Here is a 21,576-nt window from a genome sequence, read left to right as displayed (position 1 = left end):
CCTTAGGGACTTAAGAAGAATAATGATATTTTGATATATATCATTGTCATTTGTATATTTTAGGGTTTAAGATATATTTTTGCTTATACACTTTCCTTTAAAGAGCATTAGGCACCCTCTATCAATAAGTGAAGCATTTGCCCACTTTAATCATTTTTTAAGGGAGCAAAAACCCTCCTTTACTAATGGATCATTTTTCAAATTGTCATTTTCCTTTATCAAATTGTAAATGCATATGATTTGAAATTTGAGTGCATTTTATAATTTTATAAAACCTTTTAGTAATTAAATTTGTTTTACAAGACCTACGTTGGATTTTCCCAATATTTAATTACCCCTGCAAGGTGTAGGAATCTCATGTTTTTCTGATGTGAAGTTATTTTGTTTTTTGTTGCACTGCTGTGTCGGTGGCATTTTTATTTGAAAAATATCACCAAAGTAGAATTCTTAACCACGGCGGTCCAGGAGCATAAATATATAATGTCAATCGATGACTAAAAAACTGGAATTCTTTGTCCAAAAAAAAAATGGAATTCTGGAAAGTATCATACAAAATGACGCGTGATCTTGAATAAAAAAAAAAAAATCATATTCATATTTAGAAGCGCAAAGAGCCATTATGCAGAACCAAAATAAAAAATCCACTCATTGACTCACCAGAAATACTTCACCTAACATAAATTCACCACAAAAAAAATGTTTTGACCACAAGAAACATTAAACATACTATCCGATTTCAGTTTACATTTGTTAAAACTTAAAAGTACATTTAAAGATTCAATTATTTATTAAATTTGATAAAAGTACGTCTCAAATGTAGTAGTTTGGATGTACTTTTAAAAATTACTCAAATAAGCTTATAAATTTGCAATGCTAATGGGCAGTTACGCAACATCACATCTCTACTAGCCAGAGCTGTGGGTTTCAAACCTTGATTTAGTATTTGGGTGCGTGAGTTGTGTATTTTAAATTGATCATTTAAAAAAAAAACATAAATCTATAATTGAAAAAGAAAAAAAATAATAAAGAAAGATTAAATTAAACATTTAGGAGACAACGCAGTGTTCACACCAAAACATAAGAAATGGAATCTGAGCATGCTGTGGACTGTACATTACAAAAGTACAAAAAGAGTAAAAAGCACCGTCATGATAATAAAAATAGGTGTTTGAAACTATTTGAAATTATTTTTATTTTATTATTATGAGAATTAATATTTTTTAGAATATATTCTGAAAATACTTAAAAGATATTTTTATTATCCTTAGAATAATATTCTATTTTTTAAAATACTTTTTAAAAATATATTGTCAAATAATTTTTTTATTCTGAAAAATATAAAACTGCATCTATAAAAGGTTAACAAACAGACCTTACGTTTTCTCCGGACCCAAAAGCTGGTGGTGATCTTGTCGTTTTGATACAATTGACTCTGAAGTTGAAAATTAGGTGGAAAAATTTTAAGAACTGGTTAAATTAGTAAAAATAATAATAACAAAAATAAAAGCTACGCAGTCTGGTATTATTGATTGTGTCAATTCCACAATGGGGTTTGAAATGCCTTATTTTTAATCTATTTAAATGAGCCTTCGGACATACGGATATACACGATATTTATTGGATTATTGGAAAATCATTTTTTTAAAAAAATTGTTATTGTCGCTAAATATATTTTATCTAATTTTTATACTTTTAAATATTTCTATTCATTTTAAGCAATATTCAATAATATATCACTTTGACTGTAAAATAATGTGCATTTTTTCATGAAAACTTGTAGTTTGTTGGTTAGTGTGCTGCAAACTCAGCCAACAGATTGCAAGTTCGAATGGCAAACTTATATATATGTGTGCGCGCGCGCGCGCGCATTTTTAATTATCTTTTTTTTTTGCTTATAAAAATTTTTAAAATAGATTTTGGCCCCCACTCAATGTTTTATTTGCATGTTAGCCCCCCATTCATTCGCTTCTGGATCCGTCCTTGCTTCGAGCATATTCAATTTTTTTTTTTGAAACACGAAAAAAAATGAAACAGGGGTTTCCAATAAGGGAAAATCACAATGAAGGATCTCTAAAGAATTTTGTTTAGAATAAGGACAACTATATTGTAAGATTAAGAGATTAAAACATAATTAATTTTTAATATAAAAAGATAAAATTGTCTTTCATTTAAAAAAAAAAAACTCATCAACCATCGATTGCTGGAGTTTCGACCCTGATGATTAAACCACCCCACCAAATCAGCCATCGTAGCTCTAGCAGTGGGGATCAGACCACTGCTAGGGCTCTAACGTTAGTCACTGAATTGATGAGAGAGGTTGGTTTGTTTTTTTTTTTAAGAGCCTAAGATGGAGTTTAAATCTACATCCTCTTGGTCACGAAAAGAATTCAACTATTTAGTGCATATATATATATATATATATATATATTTAATTTTGTTTTTACTTTACATGCCAACATTTTTCAAGAATTCAATGGTTGCTTATCATTTTATAAATAGGTACTTATTAATCTATTAATGGGACTTGTTAAAAAATTTAACATGCACTGATTTTAATAAACGCTTACCTTTTTTATTACCAAGAATGACAAGTTTTCATTAACAATTTACCAAATAATCATTTATGAGATGGCAAGCCTTGTTATTAGCTTTAAAATTTTTTTAATAATTTAATAAATAAAATTTAGCAAAGTAACAAGTTCATATAAGCTTTTGATATGTAAGCTCGTGGTAATAAAAAAGAGTAAGCATTTATAAAAATCACTTATATTAAATTTATTTAACAAATCTGCATTGATAATTTAACAAGTAATCATTTATAAAATGACAAATCTTGTTACTAACTTTAAAAATTTTTTTTGATAACTTGATAAGAAAATTTTCACAATATAATAAATTTATATAAGCTTTTGATATGTAAAATTTTAATAATAAAAAAAACATTTATAAAAAGCACTTTATATTAAATTTTTTTAACAAGTTTTCATTGATAATTTAACAAATAATCATTTATAAAATAACGGGCTTTGTTAATAGTTTTAAAAATTTCTCTTGAAAATTTGACAAAATTTTTTTAGCAAAATACAAGTTTCTATAAGCTTTTAACATATAAGTTTTTGGTAATAAAAATAAATAAACATATATAAAAATTACTGTATATTAAATTTTTTTAACAAGTTCTCATTATTAATTTAATAAGTAATTATTTGTAAAATAACAAGCTCCATTTCTAACTTTAAAAATTTCTCTTCATAACTTGATTAAAAATTTTTAGCAAAATAACAAATTTATATAAGCTTTTGACATGTAAAATTTTGGTAAAAAAATAAGTAAATATTTATAAAAATCACTCCATATTAAATTTTTTTAACAAGTCCTCGTTGTTAATTTAACAAGTAGCCATTTATGAAATGATAACTCCCTGTTATATTTTAAAATTTGTTTTCACTTTTTATGTTAATACTTATCAAGGGCTCAATGATTACTTCTTATTTTACAAATGGCTACTTGTTATATTACTGATGGAACTTGTTAAAAAATTTAATATGAATTGATTTTTGAAATGTTTACTTATTTTTATTATCAAGAATAACAAGTTTTCATTGATAATTTAACAAATAATTATTTATGAAATGATAAATCTCCTTACTAGTGTTGAAAATTTCTCTTAATAATTTGATAAATAAATTTTAATAAAATAACAAGTTTATATAAGATTTTAACATACCAATATGAACTTATTAAATGAACAATGCAACTTTCTATGTATATTTTAAACTTTCTTTTCATTTTTCATGTCAGTACTTATCAGGAACTTAATGTTTACTTGTCATTTTATAAATGATTACTTGTTAAAAAATTTAATATACACTAATTTTTATAAATGTTTACTTGTTTTTATTACCAAAACCTTACATGTTAAAAATTTATAGGAACTTAAATTTTGCTAAAATTTTCTTGTAAAGTTATTAAGAGAAATTTTTAAAGCTAGCAACGAGGCTTGTCATTTTACAAATGATTACTTCTTAAATTAACAATAGGGACTTGTTAAAAATTTAAAATACACTAATTTTTATAAATGTTTACTTGTTTTTATTATAAAAAGCTTATATATCAAAAGCTTATGCAAACTTGTATTTTGCTAAAATTTTGTTATCAAGCTATCAAGAGAAATTTTTAAAGTAGTAACGGAGCTTGTCATTTAACAAATGATTATTTGTTAATTTATCAATGAGGACTTATTAAAAAAAATTAATATGAAGTGGTTTTTATAAATATTTACTGGTTTTTATTGTTAAAATTTTATATGTTAAAAGTTTATAGGAACTTGTTATTTTGTTAAAATTTTCTTATCAAGTTATCAAGAGAAAATTTTAAAGTTAGTAATGAGACTTGTCATTTCAAAAATGATTACTTGCTAAATTATCAATAGGAACTTGCCAAAAAAATTTAACATGGAGTGATTTTTATAAATATTTACTTGTTTTTATTACTATAAACTTACATGTCAAAAGCTTATATAAATTTGTTATTTCACTAAATTTTACTTATCAAATTATCAAAAAAAAAAATTAAAGCTAGTCACGAGATTTGTCATCTCACAAGTGGTTACTTCTTAAATTGCTAATAGAAACTTGTCATTCCTAATAATAAAAATAAGTAAATATTTATAAAAATTAATGCATAATAAATTTTTTAACAAGTCCTATTAGTAGTTTAACAAGCAACTATTTATAAAATAACAAGTAAGCACAGAGCTCCAAATAAATGTTAACGTAAAAAGTGAAAACAAAATAAAGTATATATATAAAAATTTACATTATATAATTGGTGGCCAAGAGGATGTAGATTCAAACCTCACTTTGGCCGCCTTAAAAAAAATAATAATCTACCTCCCTTGCTAGTCCAGTGATCGGTGTTGAAGCTCCGATGGACCATCACTATAGGAGCTAAGATGGCTAGTCCGGCAGGGTGGTTTAGCCACCGGCACTGTAGTTCTGGTGGCCAATGGCTGATGATTTTTTTAGAAAATGAAGGGCAATTTTGTTTTTCCACATTAAAAATTAATCACATTTTAATTTCTTAGTTTTACAGCATAATTTCAGGATAATTTGATTCTTGTCTATAAATAAAATCCTTCATAAGTCCTTCACTGTGATTTCCCTTTCAAATGAGAAACGTAGTCCAGATCTTTTTACAGAAAATAACAGGGCGGTGATTTAATTCAACCAAGTGCATTTTTGTGTATTTTACATAAATTTTGAGGAATGAAGATTATTCTTTATAAATTATGAATAATTTGATTTATTATAAATTTTTAATTCTACATGAATATTCCCGTAGATAAATATTATATAATCACCCACTTGACATAGTAACAATCACGCTTGTGCCAATAATGCCATGAAAACATTTACCAAAAAATGTCATGAGAGAAATTTCAATGAATGTATAAGAAAACAGTAACTACAAAACAGTGGTTCATGTGTTTAAGTGAAAAAAAAATGGAATTTCCCACTTTAACTCTTTAAGGAGAAAAATAAAAATAAAAATAAAAAGTCAGATGCATTCATGAAAATGCAAAAGCAACCATGGGACCTGTAATTTTGATAAGCGAGGTCAATAGGGAAAATCCAAAGTGGAGAAGCCTGAAACTGTTGCATCAGTGGAAAGGCAGAATATTCCTCGCTCAAACAAACTTGGGATTAATTAATCAACGTAACCTTCATGTATAGCAATGGCCACGCAAATGAAAAAGTTTTAAGGTCCTATTGTTTTTGCTAGTCCTAATTAATTAATTCATTTGTAAGCATGATTACCATTCCACGAACACTCATATTATTATCATGATTCTTTTTTCTTTTGAGTGATTTTTTAGTTTATTAAATTTAAATGGTAATTTCACCAGTAAACTATAAATCCAAAACTCTAAATTTATTTTTAATATAACATATTTCTTCAACTTTTAAAAACAGTGTAATATTGATACCACCGTTAATAAAAATTAACTTTAACTATTAATTGATTAGAAAATAATAAAAAATAATCTCAAAAATTTTAAAAAGCTAAAAGAATTTCTTGATTCTTTTACGTAATTTATGAAATTTTTTATAATTTTTTATTAATTAATGATTAAATTTGACATTTATTTATATATTATTTTTAAATGTTGAAGGAAAATATTATAAAGAAAATGAGTTTAGATCCTTAACTTTGTTGGAGGGAAATGGAAAGAAGGAAAATTTTTAACGGGTTGATTGTGTTCAGTCTAAAAGAAATGGATAAGTGAAGTTATAAAATTTTAATAAAAAGAAGATGTAAAACAAAACAGTACAAAAATAATTAAAATGTTTTAACTTCATTTCTTCATTTCTTTCTTTCTTTTTTGGTATCGAACATTCCCTCTCTCTGTGGATTCCCCCCTAGTCGACATCCTTGAAGATGTCAGCTCATATAACTGCCTGATAGTAACTTGAAACTTAATGGAGAATTCTGATAAGTTATATGAGCTAGTCGGAAAATATTAATGTCTCCATGTAATAATTCAACTTCGACTTCTCCTTATACCACTAACACTCTCAGCTCGATCAAACACAATGATTAAAAAACAAAAAATTACTAAAACACGCTAACGAAGTTCCAAATCTTTGGAGTAAGGATTCGGGCTTTTTAAAAGGCTGGAAAAAAGGATTGTTTGGCTTTCTAAGAAGAAGGACAAAAAAGTAATTCTAAGAAAACTCATTTATAAGGTCCGTTAGAATAATAGACTATATGTTTCATGTTTCTAGACTTAATCAATATAAATATCCCTATAAAATATAAAGTACAAAACAAGACTTCCTGTTTAAGTATTCACGAATTTATGAATTGTGATCATTATAATTCATTATGAAGACTTTGTACACTATAGCAGGAGATGAACTGATTGACAGATATTTCAAATTTATTTATTTTTATTTTCTTGTTTCCGTTTTTTTTTTGGTTGATAGTTTACAAGAAGGAGAAAAAAAAAAATACATCCAACCCATTTGAATTAACAAATTATGCCGGTGGAAAAGTAACTTGATATCCCTCTAATAAGATCATTGGTCCAAACTTTGTGCCTGAAAAAAAAAAATTATAACTTTAAGTGTTTATACTTTACTCATATTTTATTATTAATCCTTATATTTTGTTCGATGTCCTGCATCCTTACATTTTTTTCTGTATTTTAACTCCCTTTATAAACAAAGTGTAGGATCCTTAAAAGGACCTAAAATATTATTAAAAAATAAAAGCATATGGGCTTAAAATATTTAAAAAAATACAAAGATCAATAGCAAAATATAGAAACCAAAAATTATGTTTTTTCATAAAAAAAAATGTTAGAAGAGTTGCCTTTTCTATATTTTCTTATTACTCAAATTGAAAAAAAAAATTTAAATACAATCATTTTTGTAGATCAGCTATCCTTAAAGTACTGAAGTTTTATATACTCTGACACGACCTGAGTGTTACTTTTCTATGGTTTTTCATGACCTTATATTGAAAAAAAAAAAAGTTAATATTTCACTATGGTCTTGTGTCCATGAACCAACGTGATGCTTGCAAAGTAGGATTAAGTTCGATAGGCCGCCTTCACATCCCTATTTAAAAAAAAAAAAGAAAGAAGGAGAAGTTATTACAATTTTTGTTTTTTGGCCAAAAGTGTTTACAAATTCAAGAAAAAAATTTTCCCTTGAAAAAATTCTTAATGATAAAAAAATTTTAAAAAAAAATTCCACCCGGCCTTCTTACCATGGGCCAATCCAAAGCCAACCCATCATCACAAATGACTTTGACCAACAACAAGGAAATCTCCTTAATCAATAGCTACATTAAAACCCATATTCAACCACAATTAAACCAAAATTCCAACGTCACATCTCCATGATCTCGCCACGTGTCACCTCCACAATTCACCAGATAGTCATCGGTTCCAGATCTTCCCACCTAATACTCTCTCATTTGACACGCATGTTTTCCCCCACCTCATGCTCCACAGCAAGTCAGCAACGGTCGTCTCTCACAAAAAATATTATACCAAAATTCCAAAAAAACCTCTCTTTAAATTCCAATCCCCACCATCACTCTCTTCAACCTTCAGTTTCCTTATCCTTCACCTCTCTTCCAATAACGTTATCTCAATAAACAGAAACATATACTTATCAGTTATTCATATATCCTCTTTTCAGATTTTCGCTCTGTCCTTCTTCTTCATCTTCCACTGTCATGGAGTTTCAGAGACCTCACTTTTCTGTTGTTCTCTGTTTCACTCTGTTCAGTCTTCTCTGTTATTGTTCTCAGGCGTATGTGTTCTATGCTGGTGGAAGAGATGGATGGGTTTTGAACCCTTCTGAGAATTACAATCACTGGGCAGAGAGAAACAGGTTTCAGGTCAATGACACTATTGGTGAGCTTCATGCTTTTTTGTTGTTTCCCCTGTTTCAGTTACGCTACGAAAAGTCAAGTCTTTAAAGTTTTTGTCTTGTTTTGTTGGTTTGTGATTATTGTAGTTTTCAAGTACAAGAAGGGGTCGAATTCGGTTTTGGTGGTGAACAAGGATGGTTACGACAAATGCAATAAGACTGATCCGGTCAAGAAATTTGATGATGGTGATTCAGTGTTCAAGTTTGATCGATCGGGACCGTTTTACTTTATTAGTGGGATGGATTATTATTGCGAAAAGGGTCAGAAATTGATCGTTGTGGTTTTGGCCATCAGATCGCCTCCTCCTCCCCCCTCTGTTTCCCAACCTCCGGTGGCCAATCAACCGTCTCCGGCGATTTCACCATATCCATCACCGAAGATATCTCCCTCACCGCCAGCTCCGGCTGTTTCACCATATCCAGCACCCAAGATATCTCCCACATCGCCAGCTCCTTCAATAACCCCTCCGGCTGTTTCCCCAGCACCGGCTAATGTGCCTTCCTACCCAACACCGGCGTCTGCTCCGGCTCCGGCAAAAACATCACCCACACCATCCCCTGCGAATCCACCAGCTTATTCTCCAACGTCACCGCCGTCTCCTGCGACATCGACCCCTGGATCGTCACCGCCCGCACCTCCGGCAACCACTCCATCATCTGTTCCAGGGTCATCGGAAACACCTTCGGCGAGCCCCCCAGGATCAGCGAACCCGTCGTCGTCGAATGAAACATCGCGGGCTCCACCAACTGGATCAGGTGCATGGGTGGTGGCTCCGTCAGGCTTACTGGTGTATTCTGCTGCCATTGTGCTGAGTGCTGCTCTCAGTGGAATTTTGGGTGGACAGGAAAAGAGATTATTATTATAATTTATAATCTAAAATTAATTGTTTGAGAGCTGGCCTGCATATATTTTCTTGAGAGTTATTTTTTGAATTTCTTTTTTTTTTGCGATTATTTTTCATGCTTTGGACGTGATTTTGTGACCTTTTTAATAGGAGAGATCTTTTCTCAGTTCTCACCTCTCACTATTAAAGTATTATTGGTGTATTTTGTGTAAAAAATATCCTAAACGTTGGAATTTGATCATCGAATTATTTGTTTGTTTTGTCCCCAGTTTATTTTTGGGTTAATTAAATTCATGGTGTTTCCCTTACCTTTGAAACTTATCATCGTCTTGAATGCTAAGCTGTCTCGGCCATGGAAAACGAAGGAGAAGAAGAAGCTAAGGTGTCTTAGTGATATGGTTACCTCCCTTACTGAAAAGTAGAGAATTCGAATTTGATGTTGATATGTTTGCGTGCAATTTCCTTTTTTTTTTGTTTTTTAATGAGGAAGAGGTAATTTAAGAATGATTTTTTGCCCTTTCCCTCTAGTATTTTAGATATTTAACTTTAATTAATTTGATGGGTAGTTTGCAAGCACTCTTTACAAGATACACTCCTCCATTTTTATTTATAAAAAAATTATATCATATAATTTAAAAAAATTAATTAATTATATTAATTGTTTTTGAAAATAAAAAAATTAAATTACAATATTCTTCATTAATAATGTTAATTAAGTTTTTATTAATTATTTTTTATAATTGTGAATGATAAAATTATTAGAGATAATTTAAAAAGTTTATAATAGATATTTATTAAAAAATATAATTTTGTTTATATAATCTTTTATAAATAAAAACAGAGGGGGTGTCTCTGAAAATTTAATCACTGTACCCCCTATCCCACCCGAGCTCCAAGTTAAGCTGTCAACTGACCAATGGATCCAATTGTTGATACCTGTAAAATTGTAAAAAGAAACTTATCATAGTTAGTATAGGTGGCAACTGGCAAGTGGCAACCAACAAAACATAAGCAACGTGTTTTTTTGGCCGAGACATTACGTAAGAAACTCTATCATGTACAGGGTATGTAACATTTCCAAAGAAAAACAAGACATAAATTTGAGAGTTGTATAACTTTCTATTTTTTTAGTTGCAATATAATATTCAATCAGTTTTTATTTATGAGATAATTTTAGATAAAACTAGACATAATAAAATAGTTTATTAAGCACATTTTATAACCAAGTTTTATCAAAACAAAATATAATTTTTAAAAACACCCATTATTTAATATAAACATTAAAGAGAGGAGAAAGAATATAATGTGGAGAAAATGATAATATTAAAAAATATTTAATAAAATTTTATTTTTATTAAATTTTCATATATTGTGGGACATTAAATTACCTCTAAGATTATTTTATAAATACGGACGGAGGGAGCATAATTTTCTATTCAAGTAAGTTGGAAAAAAAAAAATTAACCGATTTTTTTGTTTTGTTTTGATGAAAAGACCAAACGCATATTATTAAGACAATAAAACACAACAAAAGCAAGTAACTATTTCTTTTTTTTTTTCTCTTGCACAAATTGTAAAAATTTATTTTCTTTCTCTTCTATCAATGACGCTGAATTCGCTTTTTTTCTTAAAAAAACGTGTCTTGTGAATTAATTCTATAAAAATAACTGTAATAAGTAATTACAAAATTTTATTAGAGGTCGTATGAAGGACTTAATTAACCTGCCAGAGTTAGCGAAATAAATTGTAACTGACCTTCAATCTAGTTTTAAGTTTTAACATTATTTGACATATAACTGAATAGAAATCTGGCTAAAATACAATAAAATAAAAGATACTTACTTTGTTAAAAAATATAAAGTATTTTTAATTAAATTTTATCATAATAAAGTAGTTACTTATTTTTAAATTAAATTTATTTTATTATATTTATTTTTATTTAATAAAATATTTTATTTTAAAAAATATAAAATTATATATTTAATAACAGCACTTTTACAAAAACAAACAAGTAATAATTACACTTAAATTGTCTTTTTTTTTTTTAACAATCAATTTCTTACAAATTATTTTATATTTTTTTAATGAAAAGAGTACTGATATTCATGACACGTGTGGTGATCCTGATAAGAAGAAAATGTCTAAAAGTAACACGCGTCACATTACACTCGCGCGTGGAGGTCGAGTGTAAGAATTAGTAACAAAGTTGATGATTAATAGATAGCAGGGTGATTATTTATATGATGTGACTGGCTAATTCATATTTAGGGGCCAAGTGGGGGAATCTCTAAAAGAGTCTGAAACATTGATTAGCATAGGCATAGCCGATGTTATGGACCTTGAAAATTAATTATTAACATAGTTTAAGGCTAAGAAGGAGATGGAGATGGAGTTTCCATCGTAATGTTGTTAAGTTCTCGAGAGCCTTCCAAGTGTGGATGAGCTCAATGTTAACACGACGTAACTTATACTTCGATGGATTTATTATTCAAGATAAGCAAGTTCGCTGTACTTTTATTCGCCAAGTGTCACTTTAATTTATAACATTTGATCCTGACCACTCTTTCAATTTAAAAATATAAAGTATTATTTGAGAGGTTGAATGTTAAAAATAAAAAATATTTTTAATTTTTCAAAATATAAGTATTGCTTTTTTTCAAAAATATTTTTATTAAATAAATTATTTTTATTTATTTTAAGGTTGAATATCTTATTGAATATAAGTAAATATAAAAAGATAGGATCAATTTAAAAATAAATAAATATTTTATTTAAATAAAATTTAATTAAAAATATTTTATATTTTTCAATGAAGAGGGTATAAGATTTACTTTATTGATTCATACACTCTCCAATCATATTAATAAGAGAGGAAAAATGGTTTGTTTGTTAGTAGCTATTTATAAATGATAAGGTATTATTAACTTTTTTCATCACAAATTCTTTCTCTTAATCTCATTTAATATTAGTGAGGGCAACTATGTTATTAAAACATGTTTAATTCGTTTAATGTAATTTTTTAAAATTATAAATTTATATTTTAAAAAAAGCGAAATTTTTAAAATTATATTTATATTAATTTTGCAGATACTAAAATAAAAGTTTATTTGAAATATAAATCAGTTTAGTCGGTCAAGTTGATGACAAACACCCATCTACAGCAACGTTGGCGATAAGGATGAAACGTGTTTCCTTGTTATATGTAATTTTTGTTGCCTTCTTTTTAGATGGTGTGGAATTTAAAAAGCATGGTAGCCAACAAGGAGGGGGAAAATATATATATATATATATATATATATATATCACTTCACTTTTTTGGGTGGGACTAGCTGGATGCTCATCACCTGTGAAAAAATTTGGGTTATCCAAATTTGAAACTGTTAACTTGTGTTTTTTTTAAAATCATTTTTAAAAGTTCTGGTTAAGAAATTATTTTATTTTTGATATTACATTGATCAAGACAGAATTTATAAAAATTATAAAAATTTTAATATTAAATTTGGAAAGTCAAAACTTAAAAGTAAATTTGAATAGCTAATTTATATAAGTTATAAAAAATTTAATATTAAATTGTTATCATCCAAGTAAATCTGGGCACTGTCTAAATTGTTGATGATGATATTTAATAAAAAATTTTATAATTATTGCAATTTTTAATTAATAAACAGAGAAAAATTGAAAATAAAATTCGTTAAAATTATATAAGTGATAATCTAAAGTCTCAAAATGTTATAATTTTACTAAAATTCTTAAAAAATTTTGTGTCAATAAATTTTAAATTGAAAAGATTATTTTATATGCCAATCAATGTTATTTTATAAAAATTTAACTTAACATGTTAACATTAAAAATATTTTTTAATATTTAAAAGTTTAATGTCGAATATTTTTGTGATGAAAATAGTAATGTAAGGGTTTAAAAACTAAAAAGATAGGTATTATGATCAAGAGATCTAAATGAAATCTTACACAAAATTAAAAGTTTAGAAGTATGCTTTTAAAAAATTATAAGTTAAAAGTTCTGAATCTAAATCAATATGGAAGGCAATTTTTACTTAAGGAAAAAAAGAGAGACTAAAATGCTTATAACTCTCCTAAACTTTAGTTTTGCGTAAAACCTCCTTTATAAAAGCTTAAAATGGAGACCCCGAACTTGTTAACTTTGATTGCCAACCCCTAATCATTAAAATGGCTGTCAAAGTTAACGGAAAAGGTCATCCTCACGCTAGCGAAGAATTCATAATCAGATGACATGGAATTTAAAAGCATTTAATTATTTCGAATATGCCTATTGCCAAGTTCCATTTTTCTCATCATATTTCATCTTCTCCACGCTGTCTTCGGCTTTTCGGTCGGAGCTTGTCTCCCTCTTTCTCTCATGTCTCCTTCCAAAACATGTTTAGCTACCTTGTCAAGTTGTCAACTGTCCCACAAGGCGCCATGCATCCACTCTGGATGTTCGATTCTAGCCACTATCTTCTTCTTCTTTTTCTTGTTTTTTTTTTTAGCCAGAAAATTTTTGACTTCCTTTTGAAGGAAAATTGACATGTTTCATTTGTATTTACCTCTCTCTATAAGTAAATACATTAGTTTCTTTTTTTAAGATATCACAATTCTTAAATTGATTTTAACAATTAAAAACCTATAAATTGCAATTAGTTTTGTAGAGTATTCATTGGGCACATGTGATATGTTCGGTTCAAAAGACATTACTATTTTTGGATCTAAATATAAGTTAATTTTTTTAATTTCAGGATTCAAAATAGTATAATTCATCTCTATATCATTAATTTTTTATTTAAAAATTTAACAAGAAAAAAAAAACTTGAGAATGTTAGTACGTGTGATGGTGAGATAGAGTAAATAATTATATTTTCTCCATAACAAATTATAAGATAATTTCAAAAAAATTTTATTACTTCAAAATATAAGATAATTTAAAAAAATAAAATTTTATTAATGATATTTTTTTAATAATATTTTTTAATTGAAGAAAGAATTATAATAGCGTAATATTAAGTGTGTTATGTTATTTTTTAAATTTATAATTTTATTTAAAAAATAAATTTATCTCAAATTATTGTATAATTTGATATTATGTTTTATTAGAATTATATTTTATTGATATGTATAATTTTATCTCAACTTATTGTATAATATGGGACGAACAAAGTAACCAGTAAAGAAAAATTTGCTATCAGATTTTGTAATTTGTTTTTCATCTGCTGTCAATTGCCAATTATTTGTTGAACAATAGTTAATTTTTAATGCTCTATTTTTTCCTTGGATTTGACAACTTAGCTTTGATGGGATGGGGAGGAATTGCTCCATCCGAAGAGCTTTCTTGAGTTTAAAAAAGCCATGAGAATCGTCAAACACGATGCCCATGTATATATATTTTAATATTCTGGACCTCCTCATTTCATGTGCAATTTTTCTCTGTAACTCTATTTTTAATTATCTTATGTGTTCTTTGCTTTTCAGTCCACTTTTTTTTTCCCTTTAAGAAAAACACTTTACTTTTCCATTAAACTAATCAAATATTCTTATTGGTTGTAGTAGTTCTTAGATGTTCAATTTGAATTTTCTCTTTCTTTTTTCAATTACAAAGGCATGCACTAATGGTATGAAATTATAAGTAAAATTAAACTTGCAATCGCCTGTTTAAAGGAAAGTATGTATGCTACTAGACTACAAGGTCATTGGCATTTGAATTTTTTCTTTTACCACGATGGAAAGCAACGTTCCTCTATCACCAAATCAACAAATAGAGTAATATGGTAATACTTTTAAGTTTTTAAGTGGAAAGTCTAAGCCATCAGGATACAATTGTGAAGAAGTGGATATGATCCACATAGAAATCCTGATCTAATCAATTTTGCAATGATTGAATTGACAAAGCACCAAATTAGAGTGACTTGACATAAGAAGATCCGCAGAAAAGATGATTCAACAATTATGAGTTTGAACAACCAAAAACACAATAGGAATATAAATTAAGATGATAATGTTAAAAGATATCTCCGAGTGGTAGAGTAGAATGAACCAAATTCCATATAAAAAGAAGTTGCTTATACAGTAAATTAATTTTCCATAGAAAAGTCCAGAAAGGATCCTGGTCAAACTAACTTTCTTCCAAATACTTTTACCAAAAAAAAAATTCTTCCAAATATAAGTAAAAAAGAAAATAATACTCTTAATTTGCATTAATGATTTTGCCCGCCCTTAAAAGATCACTTCACTTCAATATTTGGGCCCATTCCTTGTGGACCTTGGAGCCCATGAGAATTATTGGTTGTAGCCCAAGCACTTTAGATTTTGGGCCTTCAATTCGTCCATGGTATTTTTAGTAACGTCCATTGTCTACTTTGCCATAGAATATAACATTGGCCCAAAAAAGAGTAGTACCTTCAAAAATCTAAACAGCAATGTACTATTACCAAATAAATAAATAAATAAATAAACAGTAATGTATTCATGCATTTTTTTTTCTTTTTTTTTTTCCCTGGTAAAAAGTTGGTCCCAAAAGCAAACTGTTTTTTTCACACAATGATGAATGAACTTGAAAATAAGGATTAAAATGCAATATTTTTTATTTCAAATTTCTTTTAAGCACAGCTCCAGTGCTCTACCTTTTCAAATCTAAGAAGTTGGGATGGTTAGCATTAAGTTTAATTTGACATTTTAATTTTATTATAGCGTGAACATTTTAATTAATATATATATAATATACTCCCTTTACACACTTCCCTCTCTAATTATAGGTGACAATTTTTACCTTTATGTCCTTAATTATAAGATATTTTATAAAACATTATTTTTTTCCTGAGATGTTCTAATAAATTATTAAAATGATTATTTAAATTTTAAATTTTGAACGCATTTTTTCATCAAAGAATTTTGAACGCATTAGAATTTGTGAAAACAATGTCATTTAATCGAGGGTAAAACTGGAAAAAAGAAAAAAACATATAAACTAAATTTACATATTTTCTTCATATATATAACTAGACAAGTTACAATGTCTTGTAATTATTTACGGAAGGAGTAGTAACAGCTTTAATAAATTGTAGTACCACCCCTAAATAATTTTAAAAAATAACATTAAAAAAAAGCAAAGACATAAACGACAAACCATAGGAAGAGTTAGATCATCCAAAATGTAAATGCACCTTCCGTTGTTCTTCGGGAGACTGCCAACGCGTTTAGCTCTGCTCCACTCACTCACTCACTCCCTTCTTAGAATTCATGGCTGCAGCAGCACCGGCTATGGCTTTGAACGGAATAAAGACAGGCACAGCATCGCAGGGACACCTAGAAAGAACAGCAGCGAAAGAGACCGAAGTTTTAATTTCTGGGTTCTGTCGCCACTTCTACAATCGTCGATGGGTCATAGGAACTGCAGGAAGCATCGCCGTTAAGGTCCATAATGTCTACATTCGCAAGTCCCAGCAGCTTATGGTCATGTCCCCATCAGGTATCATCCCATGCCGCCTCGAACTATCGTTCATCGGTGTGCATTGTTTGCGATTGTTTGGAATAATTGTTAGTGCATTTCGTTTGATTTCAGTATTTGTATTTTCAATCTTCAATTTGGTGGCCTTCCTTGTCATTTTGGCACTGGCATCTTTCTGGTTATTGGCATTCCTATCCTTACCTGATACCAATTGTGTATTAACTCTACGTTGTTTTTGTTCTTTCAATTTATATATCAGTTGTTGCAATGGATTTTAGATTGTTATCGATGTGCTTGAGTGGAATTTAGCTATGGCTTGGTGAAGGATAATTCATCCGTTTTATCATGTACCGTGTTGTTTTTTTTTTCTTTTTCCTGGAAATTTTCATAGGTGGTTTGTCTGCTTCATCTTCGAAACCTTGCCTGCGTAAAACTACAAAGTCTTCTGGTTGTGATTCTCTCTTCATGAAGGTAATCTATAATGGACTTACAACACCTGAGTGCTATTCTTTTTCCTGTTTTCCTTTAGGAAATGAAGAAATTTTGTAATATGTCCATCGCCCCCCCATTCTTATGTCTTCTCCTTTTCCTTCCCAAGAAAATAGACTATGTCCATCAAGGATGAACTTTCAACTGATAAATTTGGTCCTGTCTATTAAAGTTTCTTGGAATCTTTCGGCCATCTTGCACGTCCAATTTTCCCGTAAGCTTTGGACCTAATCGTTTTATTGTTTTATGTTATCTAGTGGTACTGCGTTCATGTGATGAACATTTGTAAGTCAGGAGCTCTACATGATTATATGGCACATACAGAATCCTTTTAAGAAACTTCCATTTTTATTTTGTCCTCCTTCATCATGCATGATGCTGTTTATCTCTGATTTGTGGATTGAAGCCTCCCAAAGCTATAGCTGCACTTGTTTGCAATGTTGCCTATACATTTGGGGGGACTTATGGATCAGCGTTGGAGCTCAATTTTTATTTGTCTCTGGGAAGGTTGATAGAAATCAATAATCTATATGAAATGTCCATTTGGATTATCTTTTTAATAGTTCCAGGACATTTACGTCAATTTTGGGTTGTTCATTCATCTTGTTTTTGCATAAACTGACGATTTCTCTGTGAGGCTGAGTGTTGTCACAACTTCTTTGTTGCTTTTATTAAACTTTATCAGCGGGCACTAGACTTGTCTTGTCCAAGTGATGGTCCAATACAAAGAGTACGAAGTAGTTTGGGGATTGGCATGGAACAGAATGTGTCAACCAAGGCACGGAAATCTGAAGGTGAAATTGATCCATTCCCTGTGAGTTCACATAATCTTACCTCTCTGATTGAAACTTAGACCTCTATAGTTGTTGCAATTTAATTTTCCACATTCCTTGAACAATATCCTCTGCATACTGGTAATTCTAACTTGCAGTTTGTAGGGTATTTGATATATCCTGCAACTTTGTGCCTTATAGTTTCAAATTAGATGCTTCATTATTTCATCCATCTTGAATGCAGCACTGCGTTGTTCTTGACATTGAGGGGACCACTACTCCCATATCATTTGTTACAGAGGTTCTCTTCCCTTATGCACGTGCTAATGTTGGTAGGCATCTATCTACAACATATGACACCCCTGAGACACAAGATGATATTAAGCTGCTTCGCTCTCAAGTAAGTATTTTATAGAGTTGTCTGACTACTGTATTTATAGAGCCATTTGATACTTTGATACACTGGTATCTTACATTCTTAGATATCTTGGTTATCTTGGTGTAGGATAAAGTGACATTTAAGTTGTTTATGTTTAGTATAATATTTGGAAGGCATCAGGGAAATGATATAAAATGTTATTTGTATAAGTTTGTAAAAATTATGGGATGAGAGATCAATACATTTTTGGGTGGTATGAGATATCTGGAAAGTGAGGGCATCCAGGCATCTAATTCAAATTTGTAATTAAGTTTTGAGCATGTTTGAATGTATTATCAAACAGCTTCGATATACATTTTGAATACTCTTTTGGAATTCTGAAAAAAGAAACCAGCAAAAACCACTTATATATGTAAAGTGTGGTCATGGTAGTAAGGCAGTATGGAAGCCTCACCATAATTGAGTTTCTAACAAGCGATTTTCAAACTTTCAACTAATTGAGAACTGAAGATTTTTATTTTTATTTATTTCTTGTTGCGTTCAAATTATTTGAAACATTGACCTCGTGATCACAGGTTCAAAATGACCTGGAACAAGGGATTGCAGGTGCTGTGCCTATCCCCTCAGATGATGCTAGGAAAGAGGAAGTCATTGCTGCTTTGGTTGCTAATGTAGAAGCTATGATTAAAGCAGATAGGAAGATCACTGCCTTGAAAGAGTTACAGGTAAACCTGATTCAGTAGAACTTTTATCTTTATCGAATTTATATTTGTGTAGTTGAAATCTTGTCGTGCAGGGTCATATATGGCAAACAGGTTTTGAGGGTAAGGAATTGGAGGCAATAGTTTTTGATGATGTACCAAAAGCTCTTGAGAAGTGGCATGCCTTGGGTAAAAAGGTTTGAATTACGAAATCTTAGCTCTGAAACTGATAATTTTCTCATTCTATTTGTCTTCCTTAGTTCCTTCGTAAGAGTACTTCCAGTGCTGTCGCTTTTTAGCCCCCCTTCAATGAGAGATGACTTAATTAGATAATGCCCCCAATTTATAAAAAATATACACAACCTTCCCTAACCAAAAACATATTACAACTAACCTTAATTTTAGATAAGGATTCATTTATTTTTCCTTTTCAGGTCATCAAAGACCTAATGCTGCATTATTTTTAACAGATACTCCTTCATTGGGTCTCTTTCTTTGTTTCTTTGTTTTTTTAAAACTTTTTCTTCCTCTAACATGGTGGCTGGGGGGTTCCTTTTATATGCAAGTAAATGGAAGATTTGAGATTGGTGGCAGCATAAAGACCTTCATCGTGAAGAAATTGGTCTTATTCCCCATCTATCTTAATCTATGCCTTTGTTTGACGTTAACTCTGTTATTGGTGACGCAGGTAGAGTTTTTTCACAAGAAACCAATGGTAAATGGATCCCCTAAAAATCGGGTTTAATTGTAACTTGCTTTTTGGTTTTAAAAGAGGCGCCCCTTTTTTTCATAATAGGACGGGTGTTCTTATGAATAAAATATCTCTCAGAGGAGGGTTGAATATTTCACTCCTTGTTTTAATTATCTGCTGGATAGTTATGGAACAAATGAAGTGATCAAAAGTTGGACGTGCTTCTCACATGTTGCATGGAAGGTATGTTTCCTTGCACCTTAATTTCTATTTTTAAACTTTGCAACAGGTGTACATATATTCTAGTGGTAGTAGGTTGGCGCAAAGGCTAATATTTGGAAATACAAACTATGGGGACCTGAGAAAATACTTATGTGGGTTTTTTGACACCAAAGTGGGGTAATGTTTTCTCGATACTGCGTTTTGACAGTGCTTGTCTTAACTCTTATTTCAGCTATCTTCATGCAGAACTCTTTCTTTTGCAGTAACAAAAGAGAGACATCCAGTTACGTTGAAATTTTTGAGTCACTTGGTGTTGATAAACCATCAAATATTTTGTTTCTGACTGATGTCTCTCAAGAAGCCACAGCTGCAAAGTCTGCAGGTTTGTGATTTTCTATTAATACCTCTATTTATATACTCATTAATAGATATGATTGACGCTTTTATAACTATTAGATTGCTTCTCCGAGCTATTGCTCCTATTAGATTGCTTCTTCGAGCTATTGCTCCTATCAATGCACAGGTCAGGAAGCCAAAACCTACCGTTTCTGCACCGATGAGTCTTATTTTTACTTCTTTATAATATAGCATCTGAATTACTGACTTTCCAATGAAACCAATAAAAAAAAAATCAAATAAAATTTGATAAATTATTGATTGTGTAATGGTAAGCGCCTTGAAAAGCAATTCACATAGAATATGCTGCAAGCTAGCTTTCTCTTCACTTCCGAATAATTCCTTGCTTCAGCTGGCAAATCAATGTGCAGAGATTCCAAAAAAAATTAAACGGCATGTTTCCGTTTAGATGTAAATAAAAACATTAAGAAGTATAGTAACTTCCATCTTGATTGAGGAACCTCAAATAAATAAACATCTAAATATGTCGAGCTCACTTTTTGAGCACTTTGATCATGATATTTGTCTGTCTATTGCAGACCATTCTACCTTGAATATGCAGAAACAAAAATAGGGAATTGACACACACAGATTTGTGTCTATGTTTCAAACTTATTTAAGAAATGCATGCTTTTGCAGCCCTACGGTTATATGGCCAAGTGAGAACTGTTCATTTCATTATTTTCTGCCCACGAATTGGTTTGTGTCCTTGTTTCAGGATTGGAAGTGGTGATTTCTGTTAGACCTGGAAACGGACCTCTTCCGGAAAATCATGGGTTCAGGACAGTCAATTCCTTCTTGGAGGTATGAGAATGAGAGTAGTACTTAAAGTGATTGTGTAACGATGTTAAATGTGCAGCAACAACTACGGATGTATACCTTATAACGTTCACTTCCAAAACTGAAATCTTTTTGATTCTAACATTTCAGTTGTTTTCCTTGTGTCTCTCCAACTTTAAATCCTTTAGTTACAGTTTAGTCAGTTTAAGTTTCCACCTTTAGACTGTTTTTAATGGTGGGATATAAATGTTTTGACTGTTCATTACTTTTTTCTTCAATTTAAATCCTTCACTCTACTGATACATGCAAGTGACAATTGTGTTGTTCATAAATGCATGAATTGTTTGTAAGCTTTTAGTAAATCCTTCACCCTACTGATACATGCAAGTGACAATTGT

The 21,576-nt window shown here is 29.8% G+C and overlaps 2 protein-coding genes across 3 annotated transcripts; both read left to right on the top strand.

Moving 5' to 3' along the window:
- Positions 1–8,108: 8,108 nt before the first annotated feature.
- LOC129314212 (early nodulin-like protein 1) lies at positions 8,109–9,565 on the top strand. Its single transcript, XM_054957572.1, has 2 exons — positions 8,109–8,431; positions 8,535–9,565. Exons 1-2 carry the CDS (start codon positions 8,251–8,253, stop codon positions 9,311–9,313), a joined length of 960 nt encoding a protein of 319 aa, XP_054813547.1. The 5' UTR covers positions 8,109–8,250; the 3' UTR covers positions 9,314–9,565.
- Positions 9,566–16,456: 6,891 nt separating this feature from the next.
- Positions 16,457–21,322, top strand: LOC129313526 (probable bifunctional methylthioribulose-1-phosphate dehydratase/enolase-phosphatase E1). Of its 2 annotated transcripts, none has more exons than XM_054956732.1 (9): positions 16,457–16,768; positions 17,139–17,218; positions 17,922–18,030; positions 18,309–18,409; positions 18,964–19,113; positions 19,185–19,286; positions 20,070–20,179; positions 20,266–20,384; positions 21,117–21,322. In XM_054956732.1, exons 1-9 carry the CDS (start codon positions 16,540–16,542, stop codon positions 21,206–21,208), a joined length of 1,092 nt encoding a protein of 363 aa, XP_054812707.1. In that variant the 5' UTR covers positions 16,457–16,539; the 3' UTR covers positions 21,209–21,322. The 2 variants fall into 2 exon arrangements, with proteins under 2 accessions (XP_054812707.1, XP_054812706.1); XM_054956731.1 differs by having other exon boundaries at positions 16,458–16,768; positions 17,922–18,050; positions 18,254–18,409.
- Positions 21,323–21,576: the final 254 nt, after the last annotated feature.

This window comes from Prosopis cineraria, unplaced genomic scaffold, assembly GCF_029017545.1.
Source record: "Prosopis cineraria cultivar Desert tree isolate PC_DT_omini unplaced genomic scaffold, ASM2901754v1 PC6, whole genome shotgun sequence".
NCBI lineage: Eukaryota > Viridiplantae > Streptophyta > Magnoliopsida > Fabales > Fabaceae > Prosopis > Prosopis cineraria.
Note: the sequence above shows the minus strand (reverse complement) of the source record. Positions and strands in the feature narration are given on the sequence as shown.

Bases quoted from the DNA above. Each gene is read 5' to 3' on its own strand.
- LOC129314212 (XM_054957572.1), top strand. From the start codon at position 8,251: ATGGAGTTTCAGAGACCTCACTTTTCTGTTGTTCTCTGTTTCACTCTG. The intron at 8,432-8,534 runs GTGAGCTTCATG...TGATTATTGTAG, and splicing joins TCAGGTCAATGACACTATTG to TTTTCAAGTACAAGAAGGGG.
- LOC129313526 (XM_054956731.1), top strand. From the start codon at position 16,540: ATGGCTGCAGCAGCACCGGCTATGGCTTTGAACGGAATAAAGACAGGC. The intron at 19,287-20,069 runs GTTTGAATTACG...ACTTTGCAACAG, and splicing joins GGCATGCCTTGGGTAAAAAG to GTGTACATATATTCTAGTGG. The intron at 20,180-20,265 runs GTAATGTTTTCT...TTTCTTTTGCAG, and splicing joins TTTTTTGACACCAAAGTGGG to TAACAAAAGAGAGACATCCA.